Here is a 25,477-nt window from a genome sequence, read left to right as displayed (position 1 = left end):
ATAGTGTATTAAATCAGTAGTTGTTTATAGTGTTTACTTTTATATGTGTAACTTAATTTGATATAAGAAGATAGACCGTGCATCAAACATCCCATACTTCAGGATAAACTGTAAGTAAATAAATTTTATATCAATTATGAGCCTAAATTGTTTTCATTTCAAACATCTTTGATATATTGGTTTTTATAGATTGTCTCAATATTTTCCTCATTCTAATTCTTACTCAGTGGAAGAAAGATTGAAATTCTCCTTTATAAGTAATACTCATCTGATTACACTGTTTAAACTACCACTACACCAACACTTACAAATACACTATCTGACGCGCGTTTCTTATCTTATCGTCTTCAGAGACTGAAGGTAAACTAAAACCTATCAACTTGACCTACTTATTCATACTAAATTCTTCCCTCCTGCAAAATTCCAGTGCGAAAATCTCTTCGGCGGGAAATTTCACATTCATTCCTTAACTACCAAACTATAGAGTGGGCTGTAGGGAATAGGTCCTTTGTCTTTATCTGAATTGTTCTTAAATTCAACAATTTTTACGGATAAAATACCAGAGTTGGAAAAAGTAGTATTAATGAAATTAGCTGTAATGATTGTGACAAGAAGGGGTGACCAAGAGATTCGTTATTTTCCGGTTTAAAGAGCACATAGCTCTTTTGAAATATGGACAAACAAACACAAGTTTAAATAGAGATAAAGGGCATATTCCTTACATCCCACGCAATAGTTTATTGGTTAATGGTTTAATGTGAAATATCTAATTTGTTTTATTATAAGTAATAAAAAAAACCAGACAAACCTCGATGTAAATTGCGAGAATGTATATCAAAATAACGTCGCTGTTATCACTTGAGTACTAGAATGTGTTATTTATATTTATTAGCAACATTATATTGAATATTAGTTAGTTAGTTTCTTCTCAGCACTTCATCAACTTACCGAAAATGGAAAATTCAGGTTTTCTTTCAAACATTAGTCAATCCATTGGATTTACGGAACCTCAATTAAAGTTATTACTATCAATTCTAGCTAGTAAGTTGTTGAAATTCCAATTTCAATAAGTTTTTGTATGTACTTTATTTTTAATCTATAGTTTTGTGTTTATAATTTTTCAAATTGAGGGAAAATCGTTTTCTTTTTATTTTACATCGATAATTGGCATTACTTTCTGTCAACTATTTTTCAAAATTAATGTTTTTTGAACATACTGCTGAGAAAGATATTGGTATTACTAAAACGACTAGTCTTTAGATAGAAGTATGTATTCCAAGTGAGTGAAATGTATTTTCGAATCTTTATAACAGATATCAAGTAGCTAGAACCTTGAAAGTAAGGCTACCAAGTGGACGACTTAGGATTATCATTAACACGCAGTGAGCCTCACAAAACAAATCTAGTCTAAGTTAGCTCAGTAACTTAAAGTTGTTTAGTTTAGTTTAGTAATTTTATTACAAGGTTTACTCATAAAATTTTTGATGGGTTTGTTAAATATAACGATCTACGAGGCTTATCTGAAAAGTTCCTGATCTCAACACGAATAGGTCAGCACCTACAAATATAAGCTTGGAAATATATTTGCGCATACGTTGAGAGATTTTTACTAAAGCTTCAACCATCTTGTACGTTGTTGGACAATCATATAAATGATTTTTCTAAAAATGGAGAAAAAATGTTATTAAATATTTGTTATTGTTATTTGTTATCAAAAGAATGCGTTGAAGACTTATGCTATACGCGCTTTGGGTGGCGTGTTTGCTCACTTGGAACCATAAGTGTATTCGAATGAATATTTTCTGGCTTTATTAACGCCTCTTAAGCAAAATAAATCTAATTTTTTGCTTCAGTTTAATGTAGAGGATACCTGGACAAATCTGCTCCTAAAAAGTCTAAGACAAATTCCTCGGCTGGAGATGGTATTTTTTGAGTTATGATGAGGTTATGTTCATTGACTTTCTTCAAAAAAGTTAAAAACTCAGTGATTGCCTTGGCTAAAATTCATTAATTGCACCACATAATTAGTTGATTATCTGTCGTATTCACCAGATGAAGCCCCCAGTGACTTTTTCCAGTTTCCCAACCCTAAAATTTTACTTGCATGAGAGAGATTTTTATCCGAAGAGGACGTTATCGCATACGTAAACGCCTATTTTGGGAAGAGAGATGGGAACCATGATTTGGACGGCTTAAAAGCTGGTAAAAGTGTATAAACTTCATAGAAAACTATGGTGAAAATAAAAATTATGAACAAAAATTTCTTGTTTTTATGTCGGAAACTTATCAGTTCTCATATTATCAGTGATGTATAAATAGCATTTTTTCAGGTTATATATTAGCATTTGTGCATAGAAAATACATTTATAACAAGGAAAGCAGTTTGCAGCATCTTTTCTTTATTACTTCAGGATTCAGTATAGGATATTGGAATTACGGAAATGACATATTCCACTGCGTTTTCACTATATTTTGTACACATTGCAGTTTTATGCTTCTCCAAGGGTCTAATATTAATGTTGCCATTGTATTTATTTTTAATATGATGTATCTTATTACAGGTAAGTATTTATTTCCATTTTATCCAAATAATACACTTTATTGTTTATTAAAAATATTAGAAAAGTTTAAAATTTCGATCCTAGCTTACTGTTCTTTTAAACAACTATCTATAATAAGGGGGATAACCTTTGGGTCAACAGTCGAGGTTTCTTCTATTTTCTTTTTATTTTTGGACTTTTCTTGTTGAGCTATCTTGTATCACAAGTAGATTCAAACTGGTAAAGGGTGATAAAAATCACAAATTTTTGGTATTTTAACAATTTCTCTTCAATCAGTTGTACTCAACTCAAAGTTTGGAAGTATTTTTTGCTTTGCTTTGTTTCCAAGTTTATCCAAATTTATCCAAGTACAAAAAATATAATTACATTTCATGGAGAACACACGGATGAGTTGTATCATTCGAACTGAGGTAAGAAGAGAATATAAATTTCATAATAGGCTGTAAATAAGAGAAATATTGAGATAACAAGATGATTTTATTGCTAAAATATTAGTACAATCACCGTTAAGGTTGAGACACTTATTGCAACGATTGATTATACTTTCTATACCCTCTGCAAAGAAATCTGTCATCAATGAACTTAACTAGGTCCTCTCAGAGTCTAGAAGCTGTCCGCTGGTGGTGATAGCCATCTCTCGATTATTTTGTATTGGTCTCTGGAGGTGACGTGAGATCTCACAGTAAACTTCCTATGTTACCGTTGTTCCCTCCTTACTAAAATCAACAAAATCAACGCAATTTTGACCCTCGGCAGCGTAGCCAATATTTCATTTTTTTTTTTTTAATTTTTTCCATTTTTTGACATGAACTGTTCATTTTTTTGCGAATTGTTTCTTGTGATGTAGGCGGCAAATTTGGACATTTTTGTGAAATGTAAGTAGGTCTCGACGGTAAAAAATTTGCACTACCGTCACAAAATGTATTATTGCTTTCACTGCTACTAATAAGATAAATTTTTCTCTAACTGTTCACTTTTATTTAATATTAATTCTTTTTACACTCTGTAGGTTATATTTATACAAGTACTGAATCATACGACATTACATGGACTATGCCACAATGTGTCATAACTTTACGCTTAATAGGTAAAACAATTTTTATAGTTATTTATTGTATGAATAGCATTTTATTCACCCAAGAATGTTTTAAACCCAAAAACTTATATTATTTCGCGGACTGTATTGGATCAGAAACTATCTCTTTCGATTTACTTAAAACTTTACAAAAATAATTAGGATATATTAGGTCTGTCCAAAAGTATTGAGTCCATCTCCGCAATGGTAAGTGACATCATTAAAAGTATCACCTATTTTATTGATTATCACGTTCCCAACATTGTTTCCATTTCCTGCAGCAGTCCTTGAAGTTGGAATTACCTTAAGTCTATCAAACCGGCGTGGCTGAACACCTAATATTTTTCATTTTGTCGCACGTCAAAATCAAGTCCATATGACGATTCGCCATTGTCCAACCAATTCGAATTGCTATAGTATGAGCTCTGGCTGATCTTTTCTATCTCTGAAACTGATACTGTTTATATACTTGTTTCTAGTCGGTAAGAGATATTAACGAGATTTGTAAGACAGTGTACAGACAGTGTAATCGTGAGTATTGGTGTAGAGGTGGTGTAAATAGTGTATTCAGTATGAATATCGCCAACGGTTCCATAAATTCCAACTTATCTTTCATGATATATGATAATGCGTTTTAAACAATTATTTTGTTCACTATTATCTCATAAGGTTATTGCTAATATATTTGGATTATTCTTCAATCTGAGAATATTTTTTACTGTATTCGGCAATTATTTCACTAACTGTGGGAACACTCAGATCACTGCTTTTGTTTTTATTGTGACAAACAATGGGGCATCGCCTACTTATATTGGGACATATCGATTGTGAGGTTTGACCTAGTCGGAATTCCCCAAAATTTTGGATCTTATCTCCAGATTGGTTTAAAGATAACATTGTATACCTGTAGATTATTTTTTATTGATAGTTTTAACTCACGCTCAATAAGCAAATAATGATTTTAAAATATTAAACCTAATTGTTTCCCTTTGGACTATATATGGACTAGGTACTTCACAAATTCAGCGTTAGGAATTTGCTTATTGTCTAATGTGACTTGAAGTGATTGTCCTCGACACATTTTAAATGTTATGCTCTTTGATTTTGTTTCATTGATTGCAATATTCCAATTTTATTTATTTCATTCTGTAGTTTTGGTGCGGCTTCAATCGGATTTTTGTGTACAGATAATACAGCTGCCTCATCAGCAAACGTTTTCAACGTCAGGTTGTTATTTGTAGATATAAGAATAATAGTATAATAGTATAATAAATATAGTTTCGTATCTAACATGAAAAGTCAAGTATGATTATAAAATGTTGTACACAGCTCCTGGTAACAGTTTTGTTGAGCTTATATTGTAATCCTGTATGCCAGACCTCGTCGAAAACCTGATTAACATCAAGGAAAACTGCATCACATAATTTATTTCTTCAAAGGCTTTATTAATGGCATCAACTTCTATGTGGTTTTCCTTAGCTGTCTCTTTGTAAGAATCTTTTTCCGTACATTAGGAAGACAATTTATTCTTGCTTTTTTTACTTAGTTGCAGTGTTGATTCCCATAACGCCTCTTGCATTATAGCTGTCAGATTCTCAATTTCTCTTTCTAAATCTTCTATAGTCTTTAATGCTATATTTGAAACTAAGTTTTGATAGATTGTATCTTTGAGGCACTACAGTCATATCGATCATTACATAACTTATCCAATATATCTATTTGTTTTATTGTTAAATACAATGTTATAATTGGTGGACTGTGCTCTAAGTCAATGTCAAAGTTTGTTTCAATGTCCAAATATTCATTCGAGAAACTTTAAGTGATAAAGAAATCAAGACAGTCAGAATTTTTTTGAGGATCACTAAGTCAGTAAGTAGGTTGATAAGTGGATAGTTGACGTAGATGTTATTCTTACATAACTTGATTAATAATCCTACCCCTTTTCGGTGCACAAAGTTTAGAACCCCAAGTAGTATGTTAACCGTAGTAAACGCCGCCCACAAGAAAGCGATTTTCAAGTTATTTATAACGGTAAGTGAATGCATTTTTATTTGCAAGATAGTTTGGTGGGTAATATACTGCTGTTACTGTTATAGGTCCAATCCAGTCCTCTATTACATGAACCAATGCCTGAAGCAAAGTTCCATTTTTTGTAATAATCGTAAACACATTTAGTTTTTAATTCACACAAAAAATTCCGCTCTATACCAGGGTTTTATTAAAGCAATTCTTTTGTTTTCAGCTATTGCTTTTGATCTCTATGATGGTCGAAAACCTATTGAAAAATTGTCACATGAAAGTAAGAAGCTGGCTCTAGTTAAAAGGCCTAGTATTTTAGAAATATACGGTCATTCCTTCTTTCCTTCTTCGTTTTTAGTTGGACCACAGATTTCAATGAGGAGATATAACGACTTTGTCGATGGAAAATTTAATTCTAAGGTTTGTACTCATCATTTATCAACAGATACCAACGAGTTTTTTGGCCAAACAAGTAAAGAACATCTTTGGAACATAACTGAAGAAGAGAAACCAGACGTAACGATTATAATGCAAAAATGGAGAGGTATGCAGGTCATATACTACGAAATCCACTAACAAAAATAACCAAACAAGCATTAAATTAAATACAACATGCTAAAGAAAAAGAGATTGACATTTACGAACATGGAGAAAAGCTACTGAGACAGAAATACAACAGATAAACCTGATATGGAAAGAGGCTAAAGAAATAGGAAAAACAGAAATGGAGAGCCGTTGTCAACAAAATTGGACACACAAAACCAAGCATGAGGATCGTTTTACCACAGCTGCCGAAACAACAGATGCTTTCGCTCCACTGGGAGCTATATGATGATGATGAATATTTTCTCCCAACTCGTGGAAAATTTACAGCCGTATTGAAATAAATTTATTCTAAAAACCAGTCCGGGATCACTCTAAGGTCACATTTTTTTAAGCGCTATACTTACAGTTTCCAAAGAACTGAGTTTATCCAACTCCTTAACAGTTTATTATGCCCTTATTGAGTCGCATCTCCGATATACACTTCCCTACACTACAAAAGAGATCTGTTAGATCTTTACGCGGACTGAACAGCAGGGCTCACTGAAGAGATTTCTTTAAAAGAACTCCACGTTCAGAATTAGTTGAGGGCTCAATATTTTACAATACAAAAAAATGCACAATCACTTGCCAATTTAAATCAAATCGATATCATTTTTTCCCGCATTCCGCATTAATTTGAGGGCATATTTACTGAAAAGTGCCCTCTACTCTGTGAACGACTATTCTAACAATAATATTTAATTCCGAGCATGCTGCATACTGGTTTACCTTTGCAATGGACTTTAATATTAATTATTCAGCTTATTTGAGAACACTTATGTTGAAACTTTGTTCAAATATTTTCAGAATGGTCCTCCGGATAGTGTATCGGCATCTCTGAAGAGTTTAATCTTGGGATTTTTATATTCTATCATTTATCAACAATTGGGAACAATTGTATCCAACGATTATTTGATATCTGAAGAATTTGGGCAAAAGAGTTTCTTTATAAGAATGGTTTTACTAGGAGTGTGGGGAAAATACACGTTATATAAGTACATAGCGATTTGGTTGTTAACCGAAGGTTCTTGTACTCTGTTTGGTAAGTCTAATCTATTGAGAAATATTGAATTCGATAACGAGTTATTATAATAGATAAATATTATCAAATATGGCTTGCGAAAAAGAATCAATTGTCAATTATGAAAGAAATTGAGTGAGTGAATCCTGTATCCCTTTATAGGTACTATCCATATTGGCACCTATCATCATAAAATTGGCTACGATATTGCTCAATGTCCAAGCCACCATTTGTCAATTTTTCTATCTTTTGATAATTAGTTGGGTGTGAGACATGTTGACTCCACATGTACCTGTCACTGACTGTATGCTGTTACCTGCGCTACTAAAAACAACAGTACTGGCACCTGTGCTTCGAATAACGAGGTACAATATTACTCTGCATATGTTCAGGAAACAATTTGTGTTTATGGTTTCAATACTACGTCCGCTTTTACCAGAAGGTCAGTGGAAAGTCCTAAGTGGGCTGCTCTGGGAGTTGTAATGTCCATGTCTACCCATATTTTAATCACGGTATGGTCTGTGTTGACACAGGTCTCATTTGAATCATAAATCTTCTGGCAGATCTCTTAGATGTTAATGTTCAATAGGATTTCGTCTATTGTTAGTATTGAATTTTTGGAAAAAAGTTCATTCCAATAGAAGTTTTGACTCGATCGGAAAAATCTAACGGTTTGTACCAATCAAATTTTTGTCTAAATGATGCTCCTATAAAGGAACGTATATGATTCTCACTAAATAAAAATAAATATACAAGATTCAATAAAAGAAATTTCACACATTAGGTTTCATTTTTTATATTATTGTTTTTTTATAAGTATTGTTAATATTAAAAACTATATGAGTGTTCCGGGTCAGGGATGTAAAAAATTCGGGAGTTAATAGATGACGTGAAAATAATGCTGTGATATTAAAAAAAATTTCTCACACGACCCCTCGTTTCTGATGTATAGGTCTTTAAAGCTGCGAAATCAGAACTTATATTTAAGTATATTTTCCAAATTATACATTCGAATATTATGAATTCATTTGTATGTCCATATAGAGTTTTTAACGGAATAAATAATTATAAATAAACTACAATTTAAGTTGTCAACGGTAACTATTCATGGGATTCTCTGAGAGCAACTTCTTCACCCTTTTCACATCCAAGAGTGCATGCCATGGAAGTAGTTCGTATTTATAATTCAGAAAATATACTTAAGTTCTGATTTCGCAACTACAAAGGCTTTATTCCAGAAACGAAGGGTCGTATGAGAAAATTTGTTTATGTCACAACATTACGTATTTCCGATATTTATTTCTTTTTACGGTAAATTTATATTTGCCACTACATTCCTCTTGTGGTTCCACTCCGTGAAGAATATTGTTGATCATAAGGGCAATTTTATTACATCAGCAGCAATGCGAAAAAGTTGAGGGGAGGTTTTATCGAACCAGGTTCTAAGGGTCTTAAGCCAGAATGTTCGCCTACTTCCTTCGCCTTCTTTTTTCAAATATTTTGCCTTGCAGGATAGCTTGGAGCGATGCATATCTGGATTCCTTTCGCATTATGTAGCCAAAAAAATGCAGGCCGCTAGTTTTTATAGTTATCATTACTTCTCGTTCTATTTTCTATTCTTCAGAGGAATTCTTCTTTTGTTACCCAGAATAACATAATAATAAAAAACATAATATGTAAAACACCAAAACTTCACTGGACGAAACTTATGAAACTAGACATTTGATTACGATGTTTCTCTGAAAAGTTTCCTACGTCAGTCTGAAGATTAAGTTAAAAAATATATTTCCCGAAGACACTATAAAATATGACACATTCCATACAGTTTACCCTTATTCAAAATCATAAATTGCAAACAAGTTCATCAGGAAAATGTAGTAACGGCATACCCATCGGAAATAAAAAATTTGAGAAATCTGATTCGCCAACGGAGGTATGTTTTTATTTTGCACACACGACGATGATTACAGATATCTACATGATATTGTCGTCAGTTAAAGAGCTTTACCGAATGACATTTTAAATTTGACTTTTGAACCTTTTGTAAGTAACAGACTGAATTTGAAAAAATAAATCTTCCATTTCGGATATATTGGACGTATAGTTTCTGAGAATATTATGAAAGTGGAAAAAATGGAATTGAATGAACTTCGAATTGGTTGATCACCTACCGTATTTACCAGATCTAGCTCCCCGTGACTTCCTCTGGATTCCTAATCTTTAAGTTCTGCTTTCAGGAGAAGTATTTTCTTCAGACGAGGACATTATCGCATACCTTGATTTTGAGAAGAAAGACGGCAAATCTTAGTTCGAATGGTAAAAAAGATTGGAACAACGTTAGAAAAAGTGTATATATATAAAAGGAGGATGCATAATGAAACTAATTATGGAAAAAAGGAAACTCATGCATCCTTCGTATTACCCTGGAAGTGTTACTTCAAACGTCCTACGCTTAATACAATATATTAATAGAGAATGTTTCACGATAACTGTCCATTAATTCAATTTTTTCTCACTTCACGTACTCTACGAATATAGTATAGAAGTGCAGTTGGTGGACATAAATGCTCGAAATAAAACATGGGCTTGGAAATCTTCTGAGGACTTTAGCTTCTGAACACGTGCCTCGGCGCTGCTGTTAGATTCAGGACTGGTAATATTGGATTCAAATTGTAATCGATGATAAATTGTTATAGGTATAACACATAACGGACTGAACGAAAAGGGATTAGTCAAATGGGATGCTCTATCAAACGTGAATTTGCTAACTTTTGAGGGCTCTTTAGGAATCAAAGATTTCGTAAAATCTTTCAATTTAACTACCAATGCTTGGCTGGCGCAATACATATACAAAAGAGTGAAGTTTTTGGGAAGTAAACACGCCAGTCAATTCGTTTCACTTTTCTTCTTAGGAATTTGGCACGGATACCACGAAGGATATTATGTATGTTTTCTATTTGAGTTCGGTACTATGGTTATGGAAGCAGATGTAAGTATATAAATCACTTCATTTTAGAGGTTTTATCATTCAACCTCTTCTCTTGAAATGTTGTAGTGCTATTAATTTGGTTTGGTTGAAGATTATGGTAACTGGCTTGAAAACTTTGTTGATAATCATAAAAATGTCTAAAATAGGTCTTTACAGATGCCTACCATGTATTCCTTAACTTAAATAAACCGATAATTTAAGCTCACTTCTTTCCAAGGTCTCTTTGTTCAGGTGCTATGTGGCCTTGAGAATTTTTTTATTATATAAGAATGTTTAAGAAAATTCGAAAAAAATGCTGATACAGAGGTCTGTATAAGTCAGGCAAAAAAATCAGCAATTTCAACGTTTATAAGTCTGAAAACGCAAGAGTTTTTTTTATTACGTTGTATCTGCATACGAACTCGAATTACAAAACAGCGTTTACCGAATTTCAACAATTTCCGAGCTCGCCACTACCAAATCGTTGAACAGTGTGGAAGACGTTTCAGAAATTATTTAAAATGTCGATGCGCCGCGTTCTGGGTGACCGGTATCTGTAAAAACTAACAGAAATATGGAACAGTGACATTGGCGTTAGTTGAGCAGCCGAACCAATCTACATTGAGGCTATCGGAAGAACTTCAAATACCTGATCGTTCCTTTCGTCGAATGCTGGTACGGATGCATTATCGAGTTACTGGCCGCATCTCCTCCGCGATTTCGATCGCAGATTGGAATTTTTTGTACTAGAACAACCAGAATCCCCACTTTTCATTGAAGAAGAATTAAACTTCACTGGTGTGAGTGTGTGTGTGGGCAAAAGTGCTCGAAGATTTACGTGGGCAAATGGCTAATGATTTAACACTTACGAAGATCTGTTATTTCATGCAGGATGGAGTTTCGCTGCACTACGCCGTTTGTGTGCGGGAGTATCTTATGTTCAATCTGGAGAATAGGTAGGTACACGAGGAATCTTTGAGTGGCCCGCACGGTCATGTGACCTGATATCCTGTGATTTATTCTTGTGAGACCCTCTCAAGGACCGAGTATTTGCAATAGGACTACACACTCTTCCCGACTTCCCGAAGGTTTGAAACTTTGCGCGTTCAGCTTGATATGCTTCGCCAAACCTACTTCTCTGTTGAGAAACATTGGCGTAAATACATTAATCAAGTTGAGCATCAATTTGAGCACTTACAGTTATCCTTTCGCAAATACCTTTTGTGATTCCTTTAAGAAATTCTCTTTGATGCTGCCTTTTTTCTCTTAATGTAAATTTGTTGCCTGGCGTATGTCGACCTCTGTATCGAAAGTGAATGAAACATGGACAAGCATAATTTTGCTATGTATAAGAGAGAAATAACGTTATTTTCCTTCAAGTATTCACCATTACACAAGCCTAAGAAATCATTCACAGTTCAAGACTTCCACAGCCACTTTCATCGTATTCATAATCATATCGGGTTCTGTACTGCGTGGGTCTCCCCAAATGAGTTTTTCTAAAGCGCTGACGTTCTCATAGGTAACACTTGTACTAGGGCGCCGAGCTACGTGGCAGGTTTGCCACCACTTCTCGGTGTTTTCGGAAAGCGAAACATCATTCATACACATTCGTGTAGTAAAAGTTTAAACGTGTAATTATCTAATTTAATTCTGAGAGAGATATTTTAATTATTGTTGCAGATTCAGACAGTCATAAATTCCGATGAAAGCTTGAATCAGTTTTTTTCTATATCAATAGTACAAATACTTGCCAAGATTCTTCGATGGATTTATACGTTCCTTATGACAGCGTGGTGCTGGACTTCTTTCGTTCTGCTCAAATACAATAAATTCAGAATAGCGTATGCAAATCTGAATTACATAGGAGTAAAAATGTTTTTATTTTGGATTCTGATATATGGACCATTTTTAAGGTTAATGGCAAAAACGATGTCCCGAAAAAATAAGTGAATATGTTTTATTGTTTTATAGTGTTTATAATAAATTTTTATGTTTTATTTTCATATTTTATTCACCTTTGGGATTGATTTTTGGCAGCTCGTGTACATATATATTGTTTAGATCCATTTAAGTATTCACTGTTTTTAGTATAATAGGAACTTGTTTTATATTTATTTAATTGCTCAATCAAAAAAAGATGTGGTCATATTCATATACTCTTATCGGACAATTCTTTGCTCAACTCATTCAAATATTTGAAAACATCGTCTACAAGTTTTTGGCAGTCTTCTTGAGAAGAAATGATATTGTCGTGAGCTTTAAATGCAAGGTGCATTTTATTATCGTATGTTATTAAACTGTATCCCATACCTGAAAATTTATAGAAATAAATAAAATAAATACACAAAGATTTTTATATTATTAACATATGTGTTATTCAATCATTGAAATATTGAAGAAAAATAAGACGTCAGGAGATTAGTGTCTTGATATATCTAATATACTCGTTTTTTGAAAAAGAAAAAGTTGTCGTTAGAGGCAATTTCAGCATGTAAAACTTGGGCAGAAAAATTCGTAGGCTAATATACGAGGATATATTGAAGAATTCTTAGCCTACTATGGAACCAAACAAAATTTCAATGTCAAAATATTTTATTGCTCAACATATTCCCCTCTTAATTGGATACATTGAATGTTAAGTTATTTTCTCTTACCAGTTTCTTTTCTACCAAGTACAAAGAAATATATTTCTTCTATTTTTATTCCATTGAATAAAGTTATTTTTTTTATCCCTGGTAAATTGCTCAGCGCTAAGCTCGTATATTTTGTTTTAAAAAACATTTCTATGAAGGGTCTGGGAAGAAGCCCCATTAAATTGTGAAGGAATAAACGTTGCATCTGTAAGTAACAAAAAAGTATCGATACTTCATCATATTTAAAGTGGAATTAATTTGACTGAAGTTTTAACAATTTTGTGATCGAATTGAATTATCTAGCTCATTAATTTGTGTATCGAAATTGTAATCTTTAACTTCAAGTAAATATGGTAGTTTTAAATTCGAAAAATTGATATTGTTGGAATGTGGGGTAAAATGCGAAGTCAAAATCAATAGGTTTTTTTCCTAATTGTAAAATATTCAGATAATCACACTTCATTAGTTAATAAGATCTTCTACAAATGTGATGGGCCACATGCTTTAGATAAATATATACAACTGGACATTACCTCATCTCTATAGAATGATCCACATTTGTTAAAGGTGCCATACTGCGTCTATACCAGGGATGCCCAACCTTTTAGTAAATGAGGGCCAAATTTCAAGTGTATAGTGGCGGACCGCAAGGGAGACCTACGTATCTGCAATGTCAATGTTCTGTCCCTACCTCCATAGCTAATGAGAATTTGAACAAATTTATGTAATCTCAAATTAATTAAAATTTAAACCTAGAAAAGTATTATGATGTTGGGCCAAAAAATAAATTGATACGCACCATGAAAACAAAAATGTAAAAAAACAATTTTTATTTTCACGACCAACTAATTTGATACCAAAGTACCATCAGTGGCAGCTGGTGGTTAGATTCAGCATCAATTAAGTTTCCTTCCAAATCTTTTTCAGACAGTCTTTGATTTTATTTATTTCATCAATGAAAATGATTGTTCGCTCAAGTATATGATTCCAAACATTGTTGCCGTTTTTAGAGCATTATTCTTGAGCAATTTCATTTCCTTCGGTAAGTAAGTTTTGTAGAAGTATGGATAGAAATTTTGTTTTCATTTCGTTGTTACAATGAGGAACAATTATTGTCATCTGAAATTCAATGGGCAACGTCAGTAGTGAATGGTAGACAAAACACGTCGAGCAAGTTCTCATTTTTCTCATATCTTGAAATCGTTGTTTAAACTCATTTTGAAAATTCTCTACAAGAGAAGCATTTTTAACCACATCAACGTTGGATTCCAAATGTTCAGCGAGATTGTTAATTGTTGGAAAATTTGTCAGCAGAGCAGTGTTAAGCTGGGACTGCCCTAGTTTAACATCAAATAATTTTACCGTGTAAAACATGTTGTTGATCATGTTACCTTCACCTTGAAGCTTGGTGTTTAGCTCATTAAGTCGGATTATATCAATTAGAAAGTATAAATTATTTACCCACTCGTTGTTTTCCAAATCTGCTGCTAGTTGAGACTCATTGCGACTGTCTAGAAACGTTTTATTTCTTTTCGCAAATCATATACTCGTTTTAGCATTTTTCCCTCACGTAGCCAACAAACTTGTGTAGAATAAATAACATTGCCATACTGAGAATCTAAGAGAGATAAGAATTTTCGCAACTGACAATGACTGAGAGCTCTGGCACGAAGAAAATTCACTACATTAATACTTACCTCATTATACGCTCTCTATTATTTGCCATGTAGTAGTTTAATTAAACTTTATCAGCATGTTGTTCACTTCACGATCAATATCACATACTTCAGATGAGTTTTTTATAGAAACTAAAACTAGGAGTTCTTCTTTTACTTGAAAATTTTCATGGACTCCAAGTATCAGTACTTTCATTGATTACAAGTGAATAGTACTCTTAATATGTAAGGCAATTTTTTCTGCTTTCCTGGCTACTATCATAAGACGCAGTCTAATTTTCGAAATAATATTTTTTTCTCTGGTAATGCCACTTTTGCCCCTTTTTTCAAACATGCTTCAACAAACTCCTCGTCTTGGACCGGTTTCAGTGTTATAAAAATCTTGGACACAATAAAACTGGCTTTTACTGATATTTCGGACTCGTTATTTACTTCGCGAAAAAAGTTTTATTGACACTAACTTACCGTTCAGTTCTTTCACTTTGTCTTTTCGTATATTTCCAGTAAAATCGTTGTATTTTGCAGCATGTTTTGTCTTATAATGCTTTCTGTATATTGTACTCTTTCATAACAACAATAGTTTCTTCGCAGAGTAGACATTTTGCTTTACTCTGTAAACACTCAACAATCGTCTTCGATCTTACGATTCTTAATAGACGTAATGCTAATAAATATTATATTTACACATCCAACAAAAAAAGAAATACTGCGTGGTTCCCAACAGACTAATCACCAACAGAACTCGCTCTGAATGTAACTTGAGACCACTCGGCACAGCGTTCAGAAATAGCTATTGCTGCCGGTCATTTTGTTTGCGAATGCGCACAATACTAAAATTAATTGTTAGGTCATTGTTTGATGATTCGCATTACTACGAGAAATACAGACAACGCGGAACAATATTTAAGAACCTCACATGGTCAACAAAAACTTGACAAAATAATATTATGCTGTAAGTTTCTTTTAGACTTTGAAGCAACATTGCCTACCACGCCGTAGTCGCATACGCTAAGGTCGTGGGCCATAGGTTGTGCACTCCTGGTCTAGACCATCGATTAAAACGTTTTTGAAAACAAATAAATATCACCAGTATAAGTTATACCTTGTCCAAGAGCTTTCGGAAGATGACTATGACAGGTGTATACAATTTTGAGTAAATTATGAGTCGCTGTGATGGGAATAACGTATTTCCACTAAATATACTATTTTCAGATGAAGCTACATTTTATTTAAATTAAGTAGTTAATAGGCGCTCCCTTTTATTTTGATACTATTTGCGGCAAACTTGATTAGACGATATGGTATGACCACCAAAACACTCAGATTACTTTCTTTGGGAGATCTGAAAGAAAAGTTTATCAAAATAAGTCGGATAATTTTTAAAATCTAAGGAATAAAGTGGTTTCAAATCAAACATACCTGTTGAGGTTATTCGGAATTCCATTACGACGCGTTGCATTATCGCCTGGTAGCATAGCAAGTAGTTCAACTGCTATTTTTGTATTTGATAATTCATCATAATTGTTTATAAGGGGAGAAACAAATAACATGCTCACTAATTACGCACTATGCTGTAATAGTTACATAAAAATATTTTACACTAACCATGAAAATTACTGTCGAGTCTGGTGATCTTGTATAATTTCTAATAGCGTTTAATCTCTTCAACATTGAGTCACTTCCAATCTCAATTGGAATTTCGAATGGAAAAAATTTAAATTGATTTTTCAATTCTGGTAGACCATTTTGGTTTAAGTTTACCATTTCTTGAACTACGGCCTCAACGGCTGCTACTGTTTTAGGTATTACACCATTTTTCTATATACAATAAAAAACAAAACGATATAATTATTAATATAACCTGTGAATAGCACAATACTCATAAAAAATATTCAGTTTTGGGGGAGATTTACAGCACATAATCTAAGGGACCATATGGCCATGAAAATCTTGGTACTATGTAGATTTCGCAGCTTTCTATCGTAGAAAAGTAGATTAAGGTACAGGCTTTCATGTAAAAATAAAATTATTGCGATATCTTTGCACTTCTTTTTTTAATTCCAAAACGGTACTTACTTAAAAAATATGCCTCGCATCTCCTCCATTCCTATATCGCTCCATGCGATTCTTCCTCTGTTCGAAACAGTGAAGAAAGTCTTTTTTTGACAGTTCCTTTAGGACGCGTGCCGCCGAATTCAGATTTGACTCGTTACACGTTATTACCTTTTCTAATAAGTTTGAGTCATTTTTAATCGCATTCAAAGTGTCAATGCCATAAACTTTCAGTTGCAGTTTTTTTTTAATTACATGTGAAATTTCACATCCGTTCCGGAAAACAATGGAAACGGCTACATTGGTTTGTCTACGGACACGGTAGACATTACAGTCGAAAGAGTAGACTTCAGGCTAAACAACTGAACGTCGTTAACTTTGGGAGCATGCTTACTTTTTCTGTAGCAGTACTAGTCTCGTTCCTTAATAGCCACACCTCGTATGTTGATGAAACCTTTGACTATAGTGAAAGGTTCTTCACAGACACATGATTAATATTCATACAATGGACAATATACTTCAATTTTCATGATTTTGCTGATGAATACAACTTTGACAGTTACTTAATTACTGTAAGGAATAAGGTTTTAAGTTTTCTCTACTTCGAATAAACATGTCTATACCTCTTAAATGACTTTGTATAACGTAACCAAACCAAAAATATTAGCAATCCGAATTCGATATAATATACAGAGGCTATCTTTTGAAAGATCATATGAGACGGAGTTATATATCACTCTGTATAGTTTGAGATAAGATCTACATAAGGGTTTATAAGATATCTTTTATTTTTCTTTTTCTTCTCCCTCAAAATAATTCATAGAACCGAATTTGTCGTAAAATTGATATATTTAAAATATAGTATATTTTTGATAACACAAAATTCCAACTCACCTTTCTAAAATAGTCACATAAACTAGCTGAAATGGCTGCAATTAAAATTTCTGTGAATCGACAGTTCCCAATTTTCTTTTTCAAAGCTTTAATTTTCTGTAACGACATTGTATCATCTCCAACTTTCTTGGCAAAATATTGTTTACCAGATCCGGTGCTACCAATGAACACTCTATTATTCATGCATCGTCTTATTACTTCACAAATCATGAAACCAGGTAATATTAGAAAGGAATAAACGTCTTCCAATAATCTCATCCAGAAATTGTTGTATTTATGCCTATTATGAAATTCTCCAATAACTTCATCTATCACTAATTTATCATCACCGAATAGTTGAATAAACAGATTCATTATTGATAAACCGTCCCCCAAAATATGATGAATTCTAAACAGTACAGGTATTTGATCTATTCTAAAGTTATTCTTCATTTTCCAATTGTTACCACATTTTAGAATAGTCGCGTCCATAAGTAACTTATTATGTTTAGGTAGTGGTTTCATACAATATTCATATATAAAATGGTTCAAATATTCATAACTATCTTCATTCACATCTATAATATTCACAAAATCAGCTGCTTGAATTTCTTCTCTTAATAAAAATGAGAAACCCATATAGCTGTGTACAGAGCTATGAATTTTTCTGAAATGGTTGGTATTTTTTATAATTGTTCTTTCAAAATGTTTTATTATCCTTTCTTGTAAACTTTTTTCTTTTATATCAGTTTCCATAGTAATTAAAATATTAGAGAAATTATCTTGAAACTCACCCAAAGTAAAAAAAGAATCGATGCTCTCAATGGGACTTAGGTTTTTATTATACTTCATCTTTAATATTGCAAATATTATATATTTGTAAATAACTAAGCACATCAAGAATATCAGATAAGCTGGTAAAACAGGTAATGATATCAGTAAGTACCGTAAAGACATTTTATAATTCAAATGTTCGCATCTGAAACAAATCAAATAATAATTTGCGACACCCTATCATCATAAATAATTTTTTTTTCATATATGTACTTTATTTCATGGTAACTTTATACTAACGCAATCCTCTATTTTTTATTCTAAAATATCGAAAAATCAACATCCTTTTATTTTTTCAGGGCTTTAAATGTTTAAGTTAATACACATATATATACATAATTGTTAATAACTTTTCACAAGTAATCGAATAAGAATTTTCACATAAAAAAACGAAATCATTAGAAAAATATAAACAAATGTTCATTTTTCATGTTATTACAACACAAACTTCTTTTCTAAAATGACATTTTCATGCATATTATTGTTGTTTCTAACTTTTTATCAAGAAATTGTCGAAGTAATAGAAAAAAAAGCACGTTCAAAATTACTTATTAAATGGTCAAATACACAGGGATAATTTATTCCCTCTGAAAAATGGTAATGTTAGGGCTATGACATACGTAACAGTTTTCGTCAAGCTGGCCGACGTCTCGGTACCATTGGATGTGGTGTTTAAAGCGAGATGTCGACCAAGAGCAAAGCTATATCCCAGCTTAGCTAGCTAGAAATAAGTTGGGGGTCCACCAAGAAATAAGACAAGTTTCTATTTGTATGTAGAATTCAAAAGACGTAACAAATATGATTGATCAAGAAAGTTCCGATGACGATTTCAATACTCCATAAAGAAAAAGGACATTACTATCTCAAAAAAAGACGAAATCTAAGATTTTGGCTGAGTAAATACATTAGACGTAGGCCAGAAAGTAGAGAATTTGTTACCTCATTTTAGGAATTAGGAACAGTTATATTACCGTGCTTCAAGGTCAGAGTTTTATGAGTTGCTTGCAATGATCGCTGCCAAAATTACTTAACAAGACACCAATTATCGTAAAGGTATAACTCCAGAGGTAAGGTTATTATAGTTTTTTTTTTAATATACTTACATTATTTCTAATGTGAACTCACAAGAATTGAATAAATGAACTGATTTAACGATTAGTGAAGCTGAAGATTTAGTCCTGGTGCATTGAAAGGGAAAATGAAATGGACGAGTAGCTATGGATATTGATTTTCCTCCGATCCTCTGCTTCATTGACAACATTTCCCTTTCTTCTATGTAAAGTCAGGAAAATTCTTTGTTACAAACATATTTAAAGGATGACGATTTTTTTTTCGTTTCTCAAGTTCAAAAGCTCTTCTTTACTTCCTTTTTTCACAAAGATCATGGAGTGAATCATCCCCAACTTTTCTCTTATTTGTCTGGGATTAGGGAATAATTCATGGATTAATTGAGTCATTTGCATATTTTTATGTGCTTATCGAATTAGCAGCTTGATGACTGCTTATGACAATCAAGTAATTTCTTCTATTCATACTGTAATAACAGCAACATATTGTTCCAGGTTTTTAGCAACCGGATACTCGTTTAGAATCGTATCAGACATATAGCAAAGGACTTCGACTTAACCAAAAATATATGAACTTGTTTGCCTATTTACCAAATTCACAATCTATTTTTGAGTGGAACAATAAGTTAATTGTGGATGCATATAGAAAAAGAACTTGTGAGGTAGAACTATAAGGCTTTCCCCTAACTGTATAGTTAATTTAACTACTTGAGAGAATTATCACTAGACATGTATGACACGTAGGTTAAAAATAAACATATCAAAATTTGTGAAGTTAGTTAATAGATAACAGTATATTAAAGATCATATAGTATACTGAATACTTATTACTTCAAGTAAATTTACTTGGTTTAAACTTATTATACATATAAAATATGTTAAAACCTGCTAGCGATGTCGTACTGGGTGAATCTTTTAAATATACGTCTTATAATAGGTTCCGACACTAGGTTTTTGGCAAGTTGGTTGAGTTGAGACTGAAATTTGGAATTGTGTTTTTTACTCTTAATTGTTTTTTCAGTCAAGAGAACTTATGGATCCCTTGAAATTATTTTATTGGACACATACCATAGAGCATTTGTTATCATCTTCCGAAGTATTGATTGAGAGCTCTATATAATATTTATGAAGACGTTGAGATCCACAGCTAGATTCCATATATCCAAATATGGTTAGCAACATTCTAAAGGAACAGATTATTGTTCAAAAATAAAGAAAATCAGCACCCAAATATTCTGAGAAGCAACAAAGGAACAAAAATCAAAACTTAGAAGTCTCAGTGACAACGAGTTTTCGCCCGCAAAGTTATGGAAAGCTTTATCGACGGAGTCATATTTTACTTTTGACGGGAGTGAAACAGCGAATAATAAGGCTCATTATTGTCAGAAAAGCGAGGAAGTAAATTCAGTGTATTTCACAGGACACTCGACACTCAACTCGAAAGTGTTGGTATGGTTGGCGCTCGTTTTTCAGCATACAATGGTCCTTTTGGAAATTTTATAACCGCCAAAATATGGGTAAAAGAATGCTTTAGATCTAGGTTATTGCAGTTCATAAAAAAGGCATATGACAATTGCTCATTACGCAAAGGGCGTGGAAGTTTTTTTAGAATTAAATATTTCGTTTATTGAGAAGTCTAAGCATGTTCTTAATGTACCTCATCTGAGGTTAATTGATCGTATTTAGTAAAATTTGAAACGAAACGTATATTCTGAAGGTTTAGAAGTAACTACACATAAATCATTAAAACAGGGAATTTTGAGCAGACTTCGGCAAACGCAAGATTCAGTATTTCATATTTCAATGCATTTAAAATAAAAAATTAGGGTAGCGAGCAGACTGGGTATTAATTCAGTTACATAATTATGTGTAGTTATAGTGTAGTAATGATTGTTTCATAAAGTAAAGATCAAATAATTCAATAAAAACAAACATTTTATACGAATTTTTTTGTTCTCACACCCTTATTTATTGAGGTAATTATTATAATTATTTTGTGTATATTTCAAGCAAAGAAATAAGTGGTATTCAGTAATTCTTATTTTGATCATATTACAACTAATATCATTTTGTTATATAAAAGGATTCAAAATTTCAGTTTTGGTGCAGTGGCAGTATGAACTAAATATAAATAATTAATTAATGAAATTTCATTTTGCTATTATTTAGGAAGGATGTGTTATTAGTAGATTCAAACCCCTAATCGATATCAATTTGATTAAGACAAATAACATTAATAAGAACCACCGAAATAAAGTACACTTCCTAGAAATATGAATACCTTAATACAAAAATAATTTTTACATACCAAAACAATATGGGTTCATTCGTTAATGTATACACGGCGCGGCGTGACGTGAATATGAAAGTATAATGTTAAAATGAAAATATATGTTTAATAATCTAAAAATATGATAATTAAAATACGTGAACTTTGATATTAATCTCAATAGTTCTAGTATGAGAATATTTTGAATGTATTATCGATGTTTCAAGATAAATAAATATCGATAATCCAGTCAGCTATGTGTATACGTATGAACATCGAGAAAACACAAAGTACACAGAAAAATATTATGAGTATAGAAATTTATGTTGAACTTTAGACCTAGAAAACAAAATTTATTTACAAAATACTTGTACAAGATACAAAGAAAATTGATTTTATGCTAAGAATTTTCTTTATTCGTTTTTTTTTAAATTATTTTATTATATAAATTAAGTATTATAGTGAAAATATATTTAACTCTTAGAAAGCTTGACTTCAAGTGAAGTTTACGGTTCCTCTAAGGAGTGGAGAGATAATTCCTCCCTTCGAAAATTCAGCCTCGAATGTAGAAAACAACTGGTAGGAGTAGTTTGTCATTTAGTAGTGGTGTCCCTCAGGGTTCGGTTTTAGGTCTACCAATTCCTTTTTGGTATTCATTAATGATGTCACAGACTTACGAATGAATGGTAAATTCACTTTATTTGCGGGTCTGCGTTTTACAACCTCTAAAGCTCAACAATGACTTAATACGATTGACACATTCTATGTTCAAGCAGCTCGATTCTTGTACTGCTTTAACAATTTGAATCGGATCTTCGATATGGTTTGCTTTAACATTAAATATGTATCTGTGACTATATTGTTCGGGAGATAAATGACCTTGTCGTTGGTGAGGAATAGTGCCGAGGGACAATTATTACCTGAGCCTTAATCAGATATAGTGAACGATGATTGCAGGAAACCGGGTGAAATTTCGCAGTATATTACTGTGACAGGCGGGGCTCTACTGTAGTTACCCCTCCCCACTCCGTCTAGGTTGAGCGATCCATGATAGAATATACCAGTCCAATTGGGACACACTCAAGGTCCCAGAAAAACATCCTGACCTCCCGTTTTCAATAGGAAGTATGGGAGCGCAAAAAGGTTAAAAGTCTTAGACTAGTGGTACTACAGAAGAGAATTTATTACAGCATCACTGAGGCCTCCCTATCTCTGATTATAAAAAGGAACGGGAGCAGCTCCAAGGTGATCCCCACCAAGTAAAGCTTTAGAGGTCGCTACTACTAGTAAGTTTTTGTTTCTATTACTATCAAGCCCGTGAACATTTTATAGATAAATTTACAGCATGGGAAGGCTCAGTTGTGTACAATAGGCTCAGTTCCTATTCAGGAACCATACATAAGATCCATGCTATCAAAGGACTAAGTCTAGTTGGGTGTATGCTACATACCTGTGTACACTGTGATAACCCGTGCGCCTGTATTTCAACTACTAACACTTCCAGGTGTCTATACCAAGGACTTAGTATCCTCTATTATCAAACAGCTGTTCTACTTGAACAGGTGTGACATTTAACTGGCGACTGACCTTTTCATCGGTCACAGTAATATAAGATGTCATTTCTCCACTATGATCATCATGGCGGAGTGCCGCTGATGCATGAAGGAGAAAGAAAATTCTCCATTAAATAAAAGTATGAATAATTATACCCTACGTCCAATTAAGTTCGCACCATGTTGGAATATTTTTTATATTTGATATTATGAGAAAAAGTTTTCTATGGAGAGTTCCGCACAGTCTAGAGTCTAAACTACAAACATCAGATATTAAAATTTCTCAGTCCTATATAAGGTTTGACAAAAAAATTAATTTTAATCAAACGCAAAGTACATATATATATTCAATATTATCTAAAATTGTTATCAAGAACATTTATTTAGATTTGTAAAGTAGTATCTGATAAATATTTGTTATCAAAAATTTTATAACCTTTTAGTTTCCCGACTTCTCATTTGCAGAATATTTTCAAATGATTGCTACACATAATAAAATTATTCCTTATATAATGTAACGGGTAATCAAACTATGGTATTTTACGATATCCAAAAAATATTCCACCGGAGAGGCATTGGAAAGGAGAGCCCGTGCCGAAGAGCCAAAAAGTGATGGCTACAATATTTTGAAATACTTCAAGGAATAAAATACAACTGTGACACGTCACGGTTGCGTCAAAAAATTATCGAAAAATAGCGCCGCAAAATCTGCTGAGGTGTGTCCTTCTTGCATGATAACACTCATGCCCACACTGTTTTGCTTTACACGAATATGTGGCTTCACGGAGATTGAACATCCACAATATAGACCTGATCTGGCTGCCTCCATCCGAGTTAAGGAGTGAAATATTTAACAGGTGTTGTACAAACATTTTGAATATGAAGATGCATAATAGTTTTATAGTGGCATAGAATCTTCGATCAGACATTCTGAAAAGTGTAAATGTAGCGAGAAAATATTGAGGAATATATTCCATACTATGAATTTAGTCATAACTAAACAACTAAATGTACCAAAAAGAGAAATCACGATTAAAAACGTATAAACAGTCAAGTAGAAAAATTAACGTACTTAGAAACCGTAATTAACAATTAATGTGATTATATCGCGGAGAATCGAGCGAAGAAAAATTTCATAAAACTCAAAATATCCCAGAGCCATGGACACTTACAGAAAATCATCTTTAGTGTTTGGAAGCTTTTGAAACTTGGGTTTAACGTTTTATTTTAAAGTTAAGTTGGGCGGCAGAATATATTTTCGAAATATTAAATTTCGGAATTATTTCAGAGCTGAAGAGTGGGAATCGTTTATTTTGATATATTTCACACACCTCATTTACTATCATATTTCTATAAAACGCCACTTTGATTATTGAATTTGAAATTCCACGAATTTCAAGTTTTTACAAGAATTAATATAAATTGAAGCCACCGCAAATCTCAAAAGATTGGTACACTTACGGCTACTTTTCGACACAATCACCGAAGAGATTGAGATATTTGTAATAACTGTGGACAAGCTTTTCAACACTCTCTTCAAAAAAATTGCCGCCAATGTAGTCTAGCCGTTCAGTAATAATAGAGTACAAAACGGACCTTGAAATTTCTGGAAATTCCGTGAACAAAGCAGTAATGGTGAATCTTCGGTTTTCTTTAACCATTCTGTCAACTCCTTGAACCGGGTCATTTGAAATGATAGATTTGCGTCCTTACCCCCTTCATCATCCACATCATTACGGCCATCATCTAATTGCTGCGAAAGACGGCGAATCGACATTTCACGGTCATCAGTAATACTGGCGGATACAGCCTCACTGTACTTTGCGTGTTAGTGGTTTAATGTCCAATAGTGTAAACTGGGTTCGAAATTTAATTACAAGCTTCCGAATAGTTCCCTGAGTAGGCTGACCAAGCTGCCCATAAATTGGAAGAAGTACGCGATGTTAACTCAGCATGAATTTTCTATAGTATAATTCAATAGTTTGCCAGCGTTGTTCGTTCGTAAGTCGACTCATGCTTAAATTATAGATCAAACTGAATGAATTTCACAATGACACAAGATACGATTCACGCGTGATCTATTAAAAACAGTGCCAAAAAGATACCAGCAAAATAAATTAATTAAATTTTTTTTATAAAATTACCATTGTTTTACGGAACATATGATGCCTAAAATTACTCATTAGTGTGTGTGAATTCAAATTATAACACAATTTAAGTGATTTTCTTAGACAATTGAAAAAATTTACTGAGACTGTAAATGTACGATTTTTTAATATAGATATTAA

At 32.8% G+C, this 25,477-nt stretch overlaps 2 protein-coding genes across 7 annotated transcripts; one reads left to right on the top strand and one right to left on the bottom strand.

The window, feature by feature from the left end:
- The first annotated feature begins 887 nt into the window (after positions 1 to 887).
- LOC130442591 (lysophospholipid acyltransferase 5-like) lies at positions 888 to 12,182 on the top strand. The gene is made up of 7 exons (XM_056776854.1): positions 888 to 1,041; positions 2,331 to 2,561; positions 3,571 to 3,648; positions 5,879 to 6,075; positions 7,048 to 7,282; positions 9,958 to 10,250; positions 11,913 to 12,182. The coding sequence occupies exons 1-7, from the start codon at positions 954 to 956 to the stop codon at positions 12,180 to 12,182; spliced, it is 1,392 nt and encodes a 463-aa protein (XP_056632832.1). The 5' UTR covers positions 888 to 953.
- Positions 12,165 to 21,868, bottom strand: LOC130442573 (uncharacterized). Of its 6 annotated transcripts, XM_056776803.1 has the most exons (6): positions 21,676 to 21,868; positions 18,261 to 18,445; positions 17,488 to 18,133; positions 16,147 to 16,359; positions 12,887 to 13,070; positions 12,165 to 12,542 (listed from the first exon to the last, which is right to left on the bottom strand). In XM_056776803.1, exons 3-6 carry the CDS (start codon positions 18,103 to 18,105, stop codon positions 12,382 to 12,384), a joined length of 1,176 nt encoding a protein of 391 aa, XP_056632781.1. In that variant the 5' UTR covers positions 18,106 to 18,133; positions 18,261 to 18,445; positions 21,676 to 21,868; the 3' UTR covers positions 12,165 to 12,381. The 6 variants fall into 6 exon arrangements, 3 of the variants coding, with proteins under 3 accessions (XP_056632781.1, XP_056632771.1, XP_056632789.1); XM_056776793.1 differs by having other exon boundaries at positions 17,488 to 18,445; XR_008909784.1 differs by lacking the exon at positions 12,165 to 12,542 and adding an exon at positions 13,399 to 13,564 and having other exon boundaries at positions 12,948 to 13,070; positions 17,488 to 18,445; positions 21,676 to 21,734.
- Positions 21,869 to 25,477: the final 3,609 nt, after the last annotated feature.

This window comes from Diorhabda sublineata, chromosome 1 (assembly GCF_026230105.1).
Source record: "Diorhabda sublineata isolate icDioSubl1.1 chromosome 1, icDioSubl1.1, whole genome shotgun sequence".
NCBI lineage: Eukaryota > Metazoa > Arthropoda > Insecta > Coleoptera > Chrysomelidae > Diorhabda > Diorhabda sublineata.
This window is presented reverse-complemented; position numbering and strand designations above follow the sequence as displayed.

Bases quoted from the DNA above. Each gene is read 5' to 3' on its own strand.
- LOC130442591 (XM_056776854.1), top strand. From the start codon at position 954: ATGGAAAATTCAGGTTTTCTTTCAAACATTAGTCAATCCATTGGATTT. The intron at 1,042-2,330 runs GTAAGTTGTTGA...GCATTTTTTCAG, and splicing joins ATTACTATCAATTCTAGCTA to GTTATATATTAGCATTTGTG. The intron at 7,283-9,957 runs GTAAGTCTAATC...AAATTGTTATAG, and splicing joins AGGTTCTTGTACTCTGTTTG to GTATAACACATAACGGACTG.
- LOC130442573 (XM_056776793.1), bottom strand. From the start codon at position 18,423: ATGTCTTTACGGTACTTACTGATATCATTACCTGTTTTACCAGCTTAT. The intron at 13,071-16,146 runs GTTAGTGTAAAA...TGTTACTTACAG, and splicing joins ACTCGACAGTAATTTTCATG to ATGCAACGTTTATTCCTTCA. The intron at 12,543-12,886 runs GTAAGAGAAAAT...ATAAATTTTCAG, and splicing joins ACTTGGTAGAAAAGAAACTG to GTATGGGATACAGTTTAATA.